The sequence below is a fragment of the Xiphophorus hellerii genome, chromosome 5, assembly GCF_003331165.1.
Source record: "Xiphophorus hellerii strain 12219 chromosome 5, Xiphophorus_hellerii-4.1, whole genome shotgun sequence".
Taxonomy (NCBI): domain Eukaryota; kingdom Metazoa; phylum Chordata; class Actinopteri; order Cyprinodontiformes; family Poeciliidae; genus Xiphophorus; species Xiphophorus hellerii.
This window is the reverse complement of record NC_045676.1, coordinates 11,473,951-11,488,028: the sequence shown is the minus strand read 5'-3', so window position 1 is coordinate 11,488,028 and position 14,078 is coordinate 11,473,951. Positions and strand designations below refer to the sequence as shown.

Here is a 14,078-nt window from a genome sequence, read left to right as displayed (position 1 = left end):
GAGTAATATGTTAATGCCACCACTGTTCAACAATGAGATTTTTACCCACTCGGTCATTGTTACTGTTTTTTTTTTTCTTTCTTTTTTTCTTGGTGTGATGTCATCAATGTGCAGGGGTGGAAATGCTCTGTCAAATCATATCTGCAGAGTTTTAGCTAAGCAACAAAGCATTGCTAAATCAGTGCAGCATGAAGGAGGTGACTGAATGTTCAGCTAATGCGGCCAAATTAACGGCTGGGGGTCTAACAGGAGTTTGAGCTGTACTTTAAAACCAAGGGTTTGGATTTTATATTGGTGTCTGGCTCACTGCTGCTGACTTCACAACATATAATCAGTCTACTTTATATTCATGCGCTGCGCTGGGGGAAGTCCTGTTTTTATTTTCAGGGTGGCAGGGGATTTTATAACACCTCTCATCTTCAGCTCAAGCCAGATCATTGAAAATGTTGAGAGGAGATTGTCGGCTTCGATATCCGTCTGGCCTGCCGTGGAGTGGTTGGTGTTATGCTGTCGCTCTGTGTAGGAATTGGGGCTCTCTCGATCCTAATAAGGACTTGCCTGGAGTGGCAGCCCAGAGGACAAATGACTAGACCAGAACAGTAATGTATGTGGTTCAGCCATTCATGCTTTTATCTTAGCCACAGCACGAAAACATCAGTAAGAAAAATGTCCTCATCCACCAGATTGAAAACCTTTTTTATTTTTCAGGGCTGCTATAAATTTCTGGGGAAAACCTTTGGACTGATTTGCATTTCTGAGGTAGCAGCAGTGTTTTGGGATGCGCCTCTGCTGAGGAGCCGGTGTGCTTAAAGTGTAGTTATCATCCCATATGAACTGCAGCTGAGTGATGTGTTCTTCCTGCTGTGTTTCTGGTGCATAGCAGTATAATAAGACCTCCTTATTTGAAAATAAGAAAGCAGCCATAGATTTTTTCTAAGAATTAAGGTTCTGTTGTTCTTGAGCCTTTTTCGTCCACATTTGAAGATAATTCCAGTATATCATATAGAGTAAAAACAAAAAGAAAGAACTAATCTGTAATTATTTGAAAAGATTATGTTAACCTGAAACACCCAGCTGGTTGATAGTAGTGATGACAAATCAATTTTCTGGTGCATTTAATTTTCGTACTTAAATACATTCACTTTTTCTTTCCCAATTTGCATTAATGCATTTTGTTTATTTTAGGTAAAATCAGGGGTGGGTGTAATAATACACCTAGCTCAGAAAACAAGATTTTATCACATTCTTTCAAAATCTGCTTTCAGTAACAAAAAAAGAGTCTCAGGGGGTCATAATACCACCACAGGATTTAACATTAAACCATGCATGCAACAGTTTAACAAGACAAAATGTCATTTTTGAATAAAAGCAGTTAAATGATTGCAGGTTGCATACAGTTTCCTTTTTTTGACAGATTTTTCTTTTCTCGTCTCTCTCTATATATATCACTCTTTCTTTGAAAACACTTGCCTTATTTAGTCATTTTCTTCCAAGTTTTTCTATTTTAAGATTTCAAATTGCCTGTAAAAATGGTTGTTTTCAAAAACCTTTCCACCTGCAACAACATAGAAGGTATGAATCTGGTGCTAAGTTTGTTACCCAGCGTACGGAGAGTAATGTTTTGTCATATTTAACCATGAACAACATGGAAGAGTTGAAGAGCTGCTTCCATTTTGTTTTTCAAAATAGGAGCCACAAAGTGCTCACATTCATATATGGGGCCCCTAATAATAGCTTCCACTTGTTTTAACAGACAGTCACATACCAACTAGATAGCAATTTGCAAGACAGAATTCACTTTTACGAGAAGTATCACAGCTTTTTGTTGTCTCGAGAGACAAGATCTTGTCAGGGCCTTAGAAGCCATTCTCACTTTTCTCTCTCTCCTTTGGTCTGATAACCTTCTTGCTTCATCATAGTCAATAATTTTCCATCTGCAATGCAGTCTCTACCTTTACTCACATGATATTGCTCCACTCTAGCTGTCAATGTTGAGGCTGAGGGTCTACACTATGAATATGAGATTCTCACAATATAACCTTGATTAAAAATATGATGTTAGCACTAGCATTTTTAATGAATAATCCATAAATATATAATTTGATGTTCTTTTTATTTTAAAAAAGTCAGTTTTTCTACCACTGCAAGAAATAATATAAATTTTTTATTATAGTTATATTATTTATCATATTTATACTTGGACTTAAAAATACAAGATAAACCCCCAATAACTGTTGCTGTGGATATAGTAAAACTATGTTTTTTAGTCAGGTGGTTCAGTTAGCTGCTTGACAGACTGTTGGCTTGTAACTTGCTCATTGTAGTTTTCAAAAAAGTGTTATCTCAAGAAGACTGTTGTTGTTTTTCTCTTTTAGTTTTCACACCACAATTATTAATAATTTTCCAACCACAAATCCTTTCAAACAACCTAACTTTACTGTGTTCTAAACAAGAGTAAATCATTCAGTTTGTCAGTTCTGGCATCTCATTCAGACCTCAAACCATTGGAACAGTAAGAAACATTATGGCTGGGAGCTGTTTTTTAGGAGCTACGTTTGGCCCCTTATTGTCAGTGAGAGGAATTCTTTATGCTTCAACATACCGAGATTCTTAGGACAATTTCATGCTCCCACCTTTGTAGGAACAGCTAGGTGATGGCTCCTTCCTGTTCCAATATGACTGTGCAGCTTGGAACAAAGCAAGATGCATAAATATTTACATTTATGCATCTTGCATAAATGTGCAAGATCTAATTTTAATTTTCACTTAAAATTAGAAATTTTGGTGTGGAAGAATAGCTGTTTCCCGACCTAAACTGACAGAAGACCATTCGAGTGAATTGGAGCAGAGGGTATGAATCAGACAATCTTGTCCAACTTCAGTGTATATCCTCAGAAATGCACTCCTGGAAGAATTGTCAAAAATTCCTAGGAACACTTTCCTAAACCTTATGAAACGCCTTCCCAGAAGGGTTGAAAATGTTATCAGTGCAAAGGCTTAGTCGACGTCATATTTAACCCTATGGATTAAGAATGGGATGTCACTCAAGTTCATATGTGTTTGAGGGTAGATTAGCAAATACTTTTGACAATACAATGTTTACCTGATCTGCTCCATGCCAAGTCTGCAACTTTAAAAACTGTTTGTTGTTTATGAAAAAGACTGCTAACAGAAATCTGTTTTTCTACAGAAATTTGAGCCTAATGGAAGAGAAACATATCTGTAATACAGACTTTTCTTGAAGCTGATATCAACACTACATAATCCTGGATGTATCTGCTGTAGTTTCTGCAAGTTAGCTGAAACATAATACACAAAGAAAAAGAAACGGAAAGAAAACTGTTGTGCTAAGTTACCTGCTCCAGTCAGCAATTAGACATTATTGAAGTTGCACACCAGGAGGCTGACGGGTTAAAGCCAGTGTGATACCCAATCCAACACTTTTCTAACAATTTTTATCAGCACATTTATCAAAATCCCACTAAAGTGTCAGAGCAGAGCACTGGCCGCAGTATTTTCCATATACAGCCACTGACGTTATTCCCAGAAGCCACATTTCAGTTTCTACTTTCACTTAAATGATGTTGCAGTGAGGCAGAGCAAATAATTATGTGCAATTATCATGAGCTGTAAACAACAACAAGCAAATGTTGATTCTGTTTTATCAGATCAGAAGTAATTTATTGGGGGAAAAATAAATTCTGTATTTTCTTTCTCTATTTAAGATCAGTGCAGTGAACCGTGGTGTTCGCTGTGTAGCACGTGATTTGGCAGCTGATGCTGCTGTGATTATCTTGATTCCCGAAGTGTCAAGCTAGCTTCCAAGATCCACTTTGACTTCAGCCAACATCCCCTTGAGGAAGCACGTGTAGTTTTACTGTGAAAAGTCGAAGGAATGTGAGGTGTATTAAGGGAAAACAAACTTCAGATCGCTGGACTGGCTGTCTGGAGGGTTAGCACATACGTGCTGTGGAAACAGTAGATTCACATCCTCCTGAGTATATGTGGTCCCTGCATTGCAACAAGGAAAGCTAACTCTGAGGGTAATGAAAAGTGGTTCCTCCTTAGAAAAGCAGCTGACCCAGGGCACAATCATAATAGACATGGGTCCTGTGACCAGATTTACCGTCAAGCACCTGCTGTGACCTGCAGTGGTTGCTGGAGCACTGGGGTTGATGTGTTCAATAGATTGTACAGCCATTTCTCCTCCTCCCCCGTCTCCTGAAGACAATCAGTTGTCTTCAGGTCATTTTCTTATTTTCTCCTGATTCACTGCAGCTTTCCCTGCCTCCACACCCTCTCCTAAAAACTGGAAATGCACCTTGAAAATGCTTGATGACAGGTACAGAATGATTTTTTGCTTTGTCTCAAGACTGACTGATTATCTGCCGGTCAGAAACTCACATATCTGATACTTATCAGTGCATCATCATATGGCGCATTCACACCACCCCTGTTTAGTCTGATTTAATCCAACTCTAATTCATTTGCCTAGAAAGTCCAGTTTGTTTGTGGAGGTGTAAATTTGCAATCAAACTCTGATTCGGACCAGGACAGCCAGTGCGGGTCCACCTAAAAACCTAGGTCTCATTTCAACTGAAGTGAGCTCTAGCATAGTTTGGATGCAAGTGGACTAGAGACTGCTTCAAATGTAGAAAACGGACTATAGTGTAGGACATTCTGGGTAAATACAACCTAAACAAATGCGAGAGGCTTAAAAGACCAAAGAGAAAACCAACAATTGCTAAAACCTGACGCTAACTCCATTTTTGCTTACATTTTGCAAAGAAGGAGATTGCACTCATGTCTTCTGAGGTTTTCGTGTCGTTGCCTTCAGTGATTCCACTGTGGTAGTGATTCACCCTACCACAAGTGAGAGGGTGAGCTTGTTTTTCAATTAATGTGGTTTGTTTGACACAATGCAGTTGGAAAGCGAACTGGACCAGCTGAAAATGTAACAAATGATTTGTTACATTTTTTGGTCCCCAATCAAACCAAGTCTCTGGGCTATCAGGTGTGAAAACAACCTTGGTGTGTCACACTGAGAACATACCAAAGTTGGATATTTCCAACATAGGTGAAGTGTTTTGAAAATAAGTCATAAAAAGCATAAAAAAAACAATTTTAATGAAGAAGCTAGTTGCGACTATAAGCTGTCTGTCGTTCATTCAGGCTGATGGAGAGCGAGAGAGAGCAAGACTTTCAGCAGGAAACTTAATGAAGAAGAGCAAAGTTTACAAATATTTTAGGCTTTTGAGTTTTTAGTCTGTCATTATGGAAATATACTTGATTTGGAAATGTTGGCAGCATTTTGAAAATCTGATTTAAGGTTGGGCTCTACATCCTCGAGGAATGCACAGACTGCTATTTTCAAAAGGCTAGACTTGTTAGCTGCACTTGTCACTAATGCCAGAGGCTAAAGACATCATTACGCAATCATTGTTTTTTTAGGTTTTCTCTCCCCCACACACTGTGTGACATAGCCTCTGCTACTGATACAAATAATTAAGAGGCTTGGAAAAATGTAATGCTGTTTTTACAGTTCTTGCCAAAAAAAAAAAAAAAATCAAAATTGGCTAACTTTAAAAAGCTTGACACCACCAGGAATTGGCTACAAAACTCTAATCGGTGCAAAAATAACCCAGTCACCACCTCCCAGGCAGGAATCGTCCGTGCTTCGTTTTGTTGCCAGCAGAATTCAAATAATCAAGCATGACTGCATGACATACACAGTTGTTTTGTTTCTCATATGCAGTGTAAGTAAGTGTGGCGTGGAGCGTGAGAGTGAGACTCACTCATGTTGTGCTTCTTCCACACAGACCCCCCTCCCTCCTTCATCTCAGCTCTCTCGGGTCCTTAAGGAAATTAAGCACATGACTCCGCTCATGTATGAGTCATTGTCTTTGCTCCTTCAATCTTTTTTTTTCCTGTCCATTTTCCGTTATATCGCCGACTCCATATTCAGTGTCTCGCACATATGAGTTCCAGATGTTTCTAGATGTGTGTTTTCACCCAGCACCCCCTCTACCTCCACGCAGCGTTCAGCTCCATAAATCTTTTCTTTTTTCCTTTTCGTCTCCTCTCCGGGTGTTGTTTTGCTCCTCCATACCTGCAGTGTGTTGCATTCGGAGTTTGCCCTCGTTGCAAAAGACGGTTTATACTTTATTCATGTTATTCAAGCCTCTAAGAGGTGATTCATTATTTAGAGCTTCTACCTCCCAAAGCCAGATCACTAAGTACATTTTTGGCTCCGAGATAGACTCGCACAAGCTGTATTTTTCAATCACGAAGGCGCTTCCTGCTCCCTCTTCCTCCGCTCCCTCCTCTTCCTCGTTTCTGCCTCTTACATTTGGATACATTGTGCTCAGTTTTAGTGAAATGGCCTCATGGGGTCCAGAGTGAGATGGCTCCAGTATTAATCAGGCAACTCAAGCTGCGATGTACGCAGAGCAAAGTGCCCCCCCACCCCTCCTCTACCCTGGGGGACAGAGCAGACGAGGGGACATTGGTTCCACATGAAAGGAAGATCAGAGGAGGAAGGACTGAGAGAAGAGGGAGGAGCGGAGATGTTTTGTAATCTCCTAATATGAAGTCAGGGACAGGAGAATCTGTTTTCCGAGTGTGCTGTAATTGCTGTGAAAAGTCTTCTTTTTAATGAAATACATTTACATAATAGCTGGAACAACAACATTATGAGTCTGCATAAAGTTGGTCCCAAGATATATTAAGAAGCATGGAGACTTATGAGATTCTTATGCTATAGTTTCAATTCAGTTTATTATTGTAGTAAAAATTTAGAGCAGATGCCATACGTAGGTTCTTTGCACAGAGGGCAACCTTGAGCAACATGATGATACTAAACACAAAATTATAAACAAACCTATTTAACATGATCCAGTTGCTTTTTTAAATATGGAGAATACATAGTTATTCCCTTTGCCGCTAAAATAATGTAACACATTCGTAATTGAGTTTATGATAACGCTTTGATAATTATTTTGACAGTCTTAAAAATAGAATAAGTATCCTCTTTATTCAGTTGTATTTTTCTTGTACACTTGAATATTGTGCCATTTTGGCATCCTAGTCTTCATATAAAAAATATAAGAAACTGATTTAAGCAAGTTAATTGGTTGGGCTTGTCAGGAGAGCCTGCTGGCAGCTGCTGAACATGCAAAGCACTCATGACTGGCCAAATATAGTTTTAAAACAGCATTATTAGGAATGATGGATTGCGCTGTTATAGTTTCCTCAATAAGATTCTGTCTTTTTTGCTTTACTGGTAGCTTTTCAGATTGTTATATTTTCTTTCTTGTAAGATAAGTGCAGTAGTCGTATTTTAGTCTTGTACTACCAGTTGCTCTGGCTCTTTTTTTGGCATCTCATGATGCTTTTGCAGTAGTAATGTGGAAAACTTTACTTGTTTTAAAACAACATCTAGAAAAATAATAAATGTTAAATCTTGATATCATTAACTGGCCCATGCCATACCTGCAGTAGATAGCTGTCTTGGCATCTTCACTAAGAGAAATTCCAGGTTAGTTGGTCCTAGAGGATGAAGCGTATGGCCAGTCTAGTAAAGGTTGAAACTAATGGACTTTTTCTGCCTTGAAACAATTTCAATCCTAAAAATGTCATAGTGGTTTCTGTAAATACTATTTTAAACTGCCATCACATTTGGAGTTTTGTTTACATGCACAAAATTCCTTGTATTTGGATTAAATAATAGAAAATATATTGTTTATATGGGCACAAAGTTAATTAAATTCAATCATGGATAAGTATGGATCATGGTTTACATGTACCAGTATTTATTTTGAATAGAAGCACCTATATACGTAGAGTTGTAAAATGTTCCTAAGAATACAGAAAAAGTTGCACTTCCGTCTGTGCTGAACATAAAAACAAACGCTGTAGATTCATAGTAGGTTCATTCTGAGCATCCATAATGGATCCCAGATTTTAATAATAGTTGAGACATTACTGCACCCCCAATTAAGCTATAGGCTACGATACATATGTTTTTGGTCTTTCTGCATTACAGGATTACAGAGCAGAAGAAAATAAATATCCATCAAAGTTTGGACCATAACAAACCAGTTTTAAAACAATTTTGCTTCCCCGATACAGAGTCTTGCCTTCCACCGAAGACGGACATACATCACATTAACATAGGACACCTGTCTCAAGTCAGTTAGACAGACAAGTAAATCAGAAGAAGTCAATTTGAAGGTCCATAGATCAGCATTGTCAAATGTCGCTGACATTGAGATGTTTGGACTATCTGTTAGCATTAGCTTCCTGGCCCAGCAAGTTTGGAATGGTACGATATCAAGAGAGTCGTCATCATCTTCTGCCAATAAGGGATTAACGGCTTACAACCTTTTAAACTGACCTTACGAAAATCCTGAGCTATCCATTTGAGTAAATGTAATTTAGATGTCCAAATGGAAGTAGAGTTGGATGAAATTTCAACATGTAGGTACGAAATGGGGGTGCGAGTTGGCAAAGGGATGAATTGGCCCGGAATGACTTTCTCTGCTTCTTCCTCCAGACGTTTGATGTAGCAAGTTTTGCTCCGTGCAGCCAGAACATTTAAAGGAACTTGTTAGAGGTTGCATAAGGGGTTATGATGGCATTCCACACCAGTGGGCTTCACGCTCGCCGACACTCCTGACCTATTTATGATTTTAAGAGCCGCGCCAACACTCGTCCTTTCTTCTCCTGCCTTTCATCCGCCGCTCGCATGAGCTCCCTCGCCCCCGTTATCACGTCTTTACAAGCAGACAAAAGGATTCGCCGGGTGGAAAACTGGAGAGGAGGCTGACTGAGGAGATTGCAGGAGTGTGTCACCAGTGGAGTTAATTTGATTGGGGGGGGTCACACAAATGCCTTCTAACTGTAAAGTCAGATAGAGAGACACGACAAGAGATGAAACTGCTTCCCCGAGTGATGAAAATACAAAGTGTCTGTTTGCCTTTGAAATTACAGGCCATGTTTACAAAAAAAAAAATCCGCTCCTCTCTTTCAGAACAACGATCCTTTGACCCTCGGCTACCATGGATACCCATCTCACAGTCAGGTAAGAGCACCTGTAAAAGTGTTAGTATTATGTTAGTTGCATAATAAGCCACATTCCTGCAGCCTGCGTACAGCACTAACATGGCTCGGTGTTGTTCTGTAAGCCACAAGGTGGGGGTGTAGATTTCACTTTAATGGTTGTGTAGAGGAAGATGTGCCTCCACAACCATCACTCATCTATTCCTATCCTCCACCTACTTTCCTCTCTGTCCTCGATGATAGTAATCATCTTTTAGACTCACAGGACACATTTCTTTCATCTTTAGGCCTCTAAACACACGTGGATTTTTGTTGTTCTGCCCGCAAATATAGAATAAAAAAATTCTAATTTCTAAAAGAAAAACCAGCCGTATCACATGTTTTTTGTGTGGATTTCTGTGTGTAAGTATACAATCTGTTTGTATTAGTTGGCTGATTGTGTTATTAGGCTGCTCAGTTTACGTGGTTAATCCTTAGATCATCCTGTGTTCATCCACTCATCCTCTCAGCCTCTGCTCGTAATCCCCTCATCCCTCGCTCTCTGCGATGCTCAGCAACCTCTGGCTGCTTTATCGGCTCTTTATCTGTCTTAGGTCTTCACTCATTCGTTTTTATTTGCCGCAGTCCAAGTCGTTTTCCCCCCCACCCAGTACAGCTAAGTAGATTCTGTGTATGCCTGGGAGTCAATTAGATGGATTTTATTTCATTGGAAAATGATGAGGCTTTGAATCATTTCCTTCTAAATGATGTTTCAAGGCTACTCATAAAGTTTTTCTGCTTTGTGTTGAGCAATTTCTTTCTGGGATGTTGAGATGTCAGTCAGGGCTTTCTCCTGGGGCTTGGAGGTGTAAACTGGTCATGGGGATGCGGGGCAGGGAGGAAGAAAACAATGCCGGCCAGCGGAGGTTTCCACAACACTGAGGTGCTAAACTGTCAACAGGAGTGTGAGAATGATGCGATCAAAGGCTCCTGAAAGGAAGAGCCTGGAGAGTTGAGGGAGCTGTGTCTGTGTGAAGGGAGAAACAACTCATTAATAGGCAGAGAGAGCTGAAATGAATCCTTCAGGGATAGAAATTAGGTAGTTATGTTTTTAGTGTAAAGCTAGGATGGGCAGAGCTGAGAGGTACTGTTAAAGAAATATGAATATCTTATAAGTATCTTAGAAAGCCTGGAAGCTGACATTTTATGCCAAAATAACACAAAAATCTCTGAATATTCGTCTTCCTTTTTAAAGTCTCAAATTCAAGGTCTTCAAACACTGCCAGAGCTCTAATCGTTATGTAAGACCGTTGGGCACGACTGCAGTTATTTATAGCAGCCAAAATAAATTAAGGGAAGGCTCTATTATAAAACGTATTATTAAATAAAATAAACTACAAGAGAAACACTGCTGTGTCGGCTGAAAAACTTTTCCATATTAAAATCTGCTCCTTTTTCCTGATAAAACTCATCGTATCAAGCTAAAACAAATATGCCTTTAAAAATATGTCTTATTGAAAAATAAGGAGCCAGTCACAGTGTTTTTAACCAGAATGGATGTGATGCAATCCTCTATAATTAATATTCTAAAGGCCTATGTACCCAATGTACATAATTTTCTTTAGGTGCTCAAATAAGTATTGTTTTTAATCTACTTCAAGAGCAAATACAAGTTTTACTAGTTTAAAGTTGACTTGTTAAACATCCTGTTTTAACGTTTAGCATATTTAGCATAGCCAGCTGTAAATATCAGTCTTCGTATTGTCAGAGATCCCACCGCAAAGGAGAAAAAAATAACATCTGGGTGTGAAAATGAAAGCAGCCTTTTAAAATCCAGAGTTAAAAGCAGCAGCCTGACATGTGACTTCATATTTAAATTTCTCACCTATACTGAAAATGGCTAGCTCTTGAGTCTTCCATTCAATGACCATTTCCACACAAGAGAGGGATGTGGTTTGCATCACCTGTTACTGTTTTAGTATATGACTCCATTCTCCAGCTGTTTTTGTGTATTTTCATAACAGTTTCTTCCTAAAATGTGTTTATGGTGATCTTTTTTATGCTGTTTAGCCTTTGGTCTTAGTCACCAACTTCCTCAGAGCAAGTTGAACAAAAACAGAGGTTGAACCAAAATGGAGAGAAAACATAAAACATCCCAGTTGTCTCTCTAATTCTCAGCCCACAAAGTCATAAGTAGGTTGCACCAAGTAGGCTGTTGTATCATTGTGTTACAAAGCTGTAAAAACCACAGAGGTACACCACAAACAGTTTTAATAACCTGTTTGTTTTTGTTGTATAAAAATCACTTTCCTTGTGGATTAGAGGTGCAAACCCAGAATATCTCTGTTTAAGAAAAACTATCCAATATGGACAGGGCCTCAATACTTTGATTTACTTTTAGCAGAATACAAATGTTTTCCACCACAGTGCAACGTCACCAGCCCAATGATGGCAGTACTAGAAGCATAAGCATATTTATGAAGTCCCAGCACGGTTGAAGCCCTCCTAGCTGTTGACGTTAGCCTGTATTTTGTGATACCGTACACAAAAAAACTCCATTGGTTACCTGACAAACGCACTTAATGGGGAGGAATTATAATTTTAGGTTTTTACAAACTAATTTTTTATAAACATTATGAAACTAAACATGTTTATGTATGTTGATGTATGTTTATGTATGTATGTATGTTGCTATAATTAGCACACACTGAACGGCTTTGTCAGTGTGTACAAACTAACGTACAAAAACTATTGATGCACCAATGACAGTGTAGTAGTTGATGTGTTACTATCTTTTTTCTGCAAAGCTTTGGACCTGACAGTAACATTCAGAATATTTCTTTCTAAACTCCTGCTGTGTGAATTCATTCATTATTTACATTATGTGGAGGGGAGACATCCAACTGTGTGTATGAGAGAAAGTGCTGTTGTTGTAAAACTAGCTTTCACCTATCCCTGTTAACCCTTAGGGATTGAATGTTTACTGATCAGAAAAAGGTCAGATTTTTGAGTTGCGGCTGTTATTTCTCACTGTGCATCTTCATATATTATTCAAAAGGATGTGCATACACTTAGAAATGTGCCATTTTGTAACATCTTAGAGGTTTAGTAGCCCTTTAACTGTCTGTTTGGTGATTTGAGTTGATGGCATTTGTTCTGAAGCAGTGTCTCCTGAACGTTGCTCAAAACGTAAACCTCGTGTGCAGTTGGCAGTGCGTTTTCCTAACAAGGTGCATGTCTGAGAAGGAATAGAGGGAAGAAAAGGGAAAGTCTTGTCTTTCTCTCCCAGTGGTGCCAGCAGCCCCAGTTAACTCACCTACATGGAGAAAGAGAACAGAGGAAGAGAGAGAAAGAGGAGGGGAGGACTGCGACATGAGAAGGAAGCAGAGGGGAGGGGAAAGTTTGCAGGTGTGACAGAAGCAGGGAAGTAGGAGGGGGGAGGAGGCATCAGGCTTTCTGGGTGAGAGAGGAGCAGAGGAGGAGGACTGGAGAAGAGACAGAAGAGATGAGCAGGCAAGGGCACAGCAGCGAAAAGGAAGGCTGGGGGTAGAAGGAAAGCAAGGAGCGAGTGGGAGAGGCAAAGAAGAGAAAAGAGTGAGTGGGAGACGACAGAAGCAGAAAGAGAGGGGGAATACAGAAGAAGGCACGCGAGGGAGAGTGACAGGGACAGAGGCCAGCAGAGGAGGTGGAGGAGGAGGAGGGGGATTGGCAGGGCAGACGGAGCGAGCGGGGGCAGAGAGAGGGAGATTTTGAATCTGTGAGACAGACAAGAGAGACGGAGCTGGTGAGGTGACACAGAGGGAGAGAAGGCGAGGCAGCACGAGAAGAGGAAAGGAGCGAGGAGCGGCGACAGTTGGAGTTGTTGCACAGTATACGATGATGGGACTGTACTATCCTAACGTGTTGTCGGTGAGTGTTTGTCTCCGTACCTCTCCGCCGCTGCAGTACGAGAAACAGCACCAGAGCACCGGGCACCGTCACTGAGCATTAAGTGCTAATTAACTACTAACAGACGAGGACTCTACCTGACCCGTTACCGTGGTCCACGCAGGACATGCCAGACTCCTGTTAGGACTCGGCCGACAAACAGAGAAACTAGTGTAGTGGATGACAGCGAGATTGTAACGGCCGCAATCATGATTCGCCATGGCGAGACGCACGAGTGGTAATGCATTATTGTTACCGCCGTTGTTGTGGCATCTGTTCTCCTGCTCAGAGCTAGAAGTGTGCATGCAATCTGAAGAGCTGCCGCTGCCAGAAACTGTGCTCGGCAATGTATTATGTATGCTCAGAGGAATCCATGTGAGCGCGCCGCTTGCTGCGTTAGATCGTACAGCTGGATGGAGCAGTTTAGCTACACGCAAAGTCTTTAGGCATTTTTTCGAGCAAAAAAAAGTGGAAATAAAGGAGCTTTGGGGAGGAGGAAAGGTTGGTAAAAAGTCTGTATTACCCCTGCAGCTGTCTCTGTACATTACTCCTGAGCTAAAGAGACAGGTGTCCAGTGAACAGTTGCTCCTGTCTTTTTTTCTCTTTCTCTCTCCCTTTGTTGTTACTCACTTTTACTTTCTCTTGTTTCTGTCTCCATCTCTCCTGTTCAACTCCAAACACCTCCTCACTGTAATTTCTGTGTCACACATTTCACAAACACACAGAAGCCAAAGCACACACAGTGGGCTGCAAAGTTGGTGCATGAAGTGTCATGTTCATATTACATTTCAGTTGGAGTGAGTCAGGATCAGAGAGTGAGTGTGTGTGTTCACTTCTTTTTCAGCTGTACCTTAGATTCGTGCTCTCTTTACTGTTTGACCTCTTTTCTCCCTCCTCTTGCTCTCCCTGGGGCCCTGGCAGCTGTTATCTCAATGTTTTCATTTAAGAGCCCCTGGAAGAGAGGGGGATGGGCTGGGAAAACCAAAAGAGAACAGCAGCATGAGATGAGGAAATATACTTTTTAAGGTGACTGGACACCTTTGGACAGTGTGCATGCTTGGGGCAGAAATAGACCAATGAGGTGACGGACTTGGAGATGTGACAATGCATTC

General features: G+C 40.4%; 1 protein-coding gene across 8 annotated transcripts in view; it reads left to right on the top strand.

Moving 5' to 3' along the window:
* The window catches only part of rbfox2 (RNA binding fox-1 homolog 2), a 49,378-nt gene that overhangs the window by 4,139 nt on the left and 31,161 nt on the right, over nt 1-14,078 (top strand). For 6 of the 8 annotated variants that reach the window (XR_004339191.1, XR_004339190.1, XM_032562022.1 and 3 more), the window contains one exon: nt 9,032-9,082. Coding sequence is in view for 6 of the 8 variants with exons in the window: in XM_032562022.1 (XP_032417913.1) it covers nt 9,032-9,082 (51 nt within the window). In the remaining 2 variants the exon portion in view is untranslated. Of the gene's footprint in view, nt 1-9,031; nt 9,083-12,504; nt 12,949-14,078 lie in introns of those variants that run through there. The other 2 variants (XM_032562025.1, XM_032562026.1) reach the window with 2 other exon arrangements.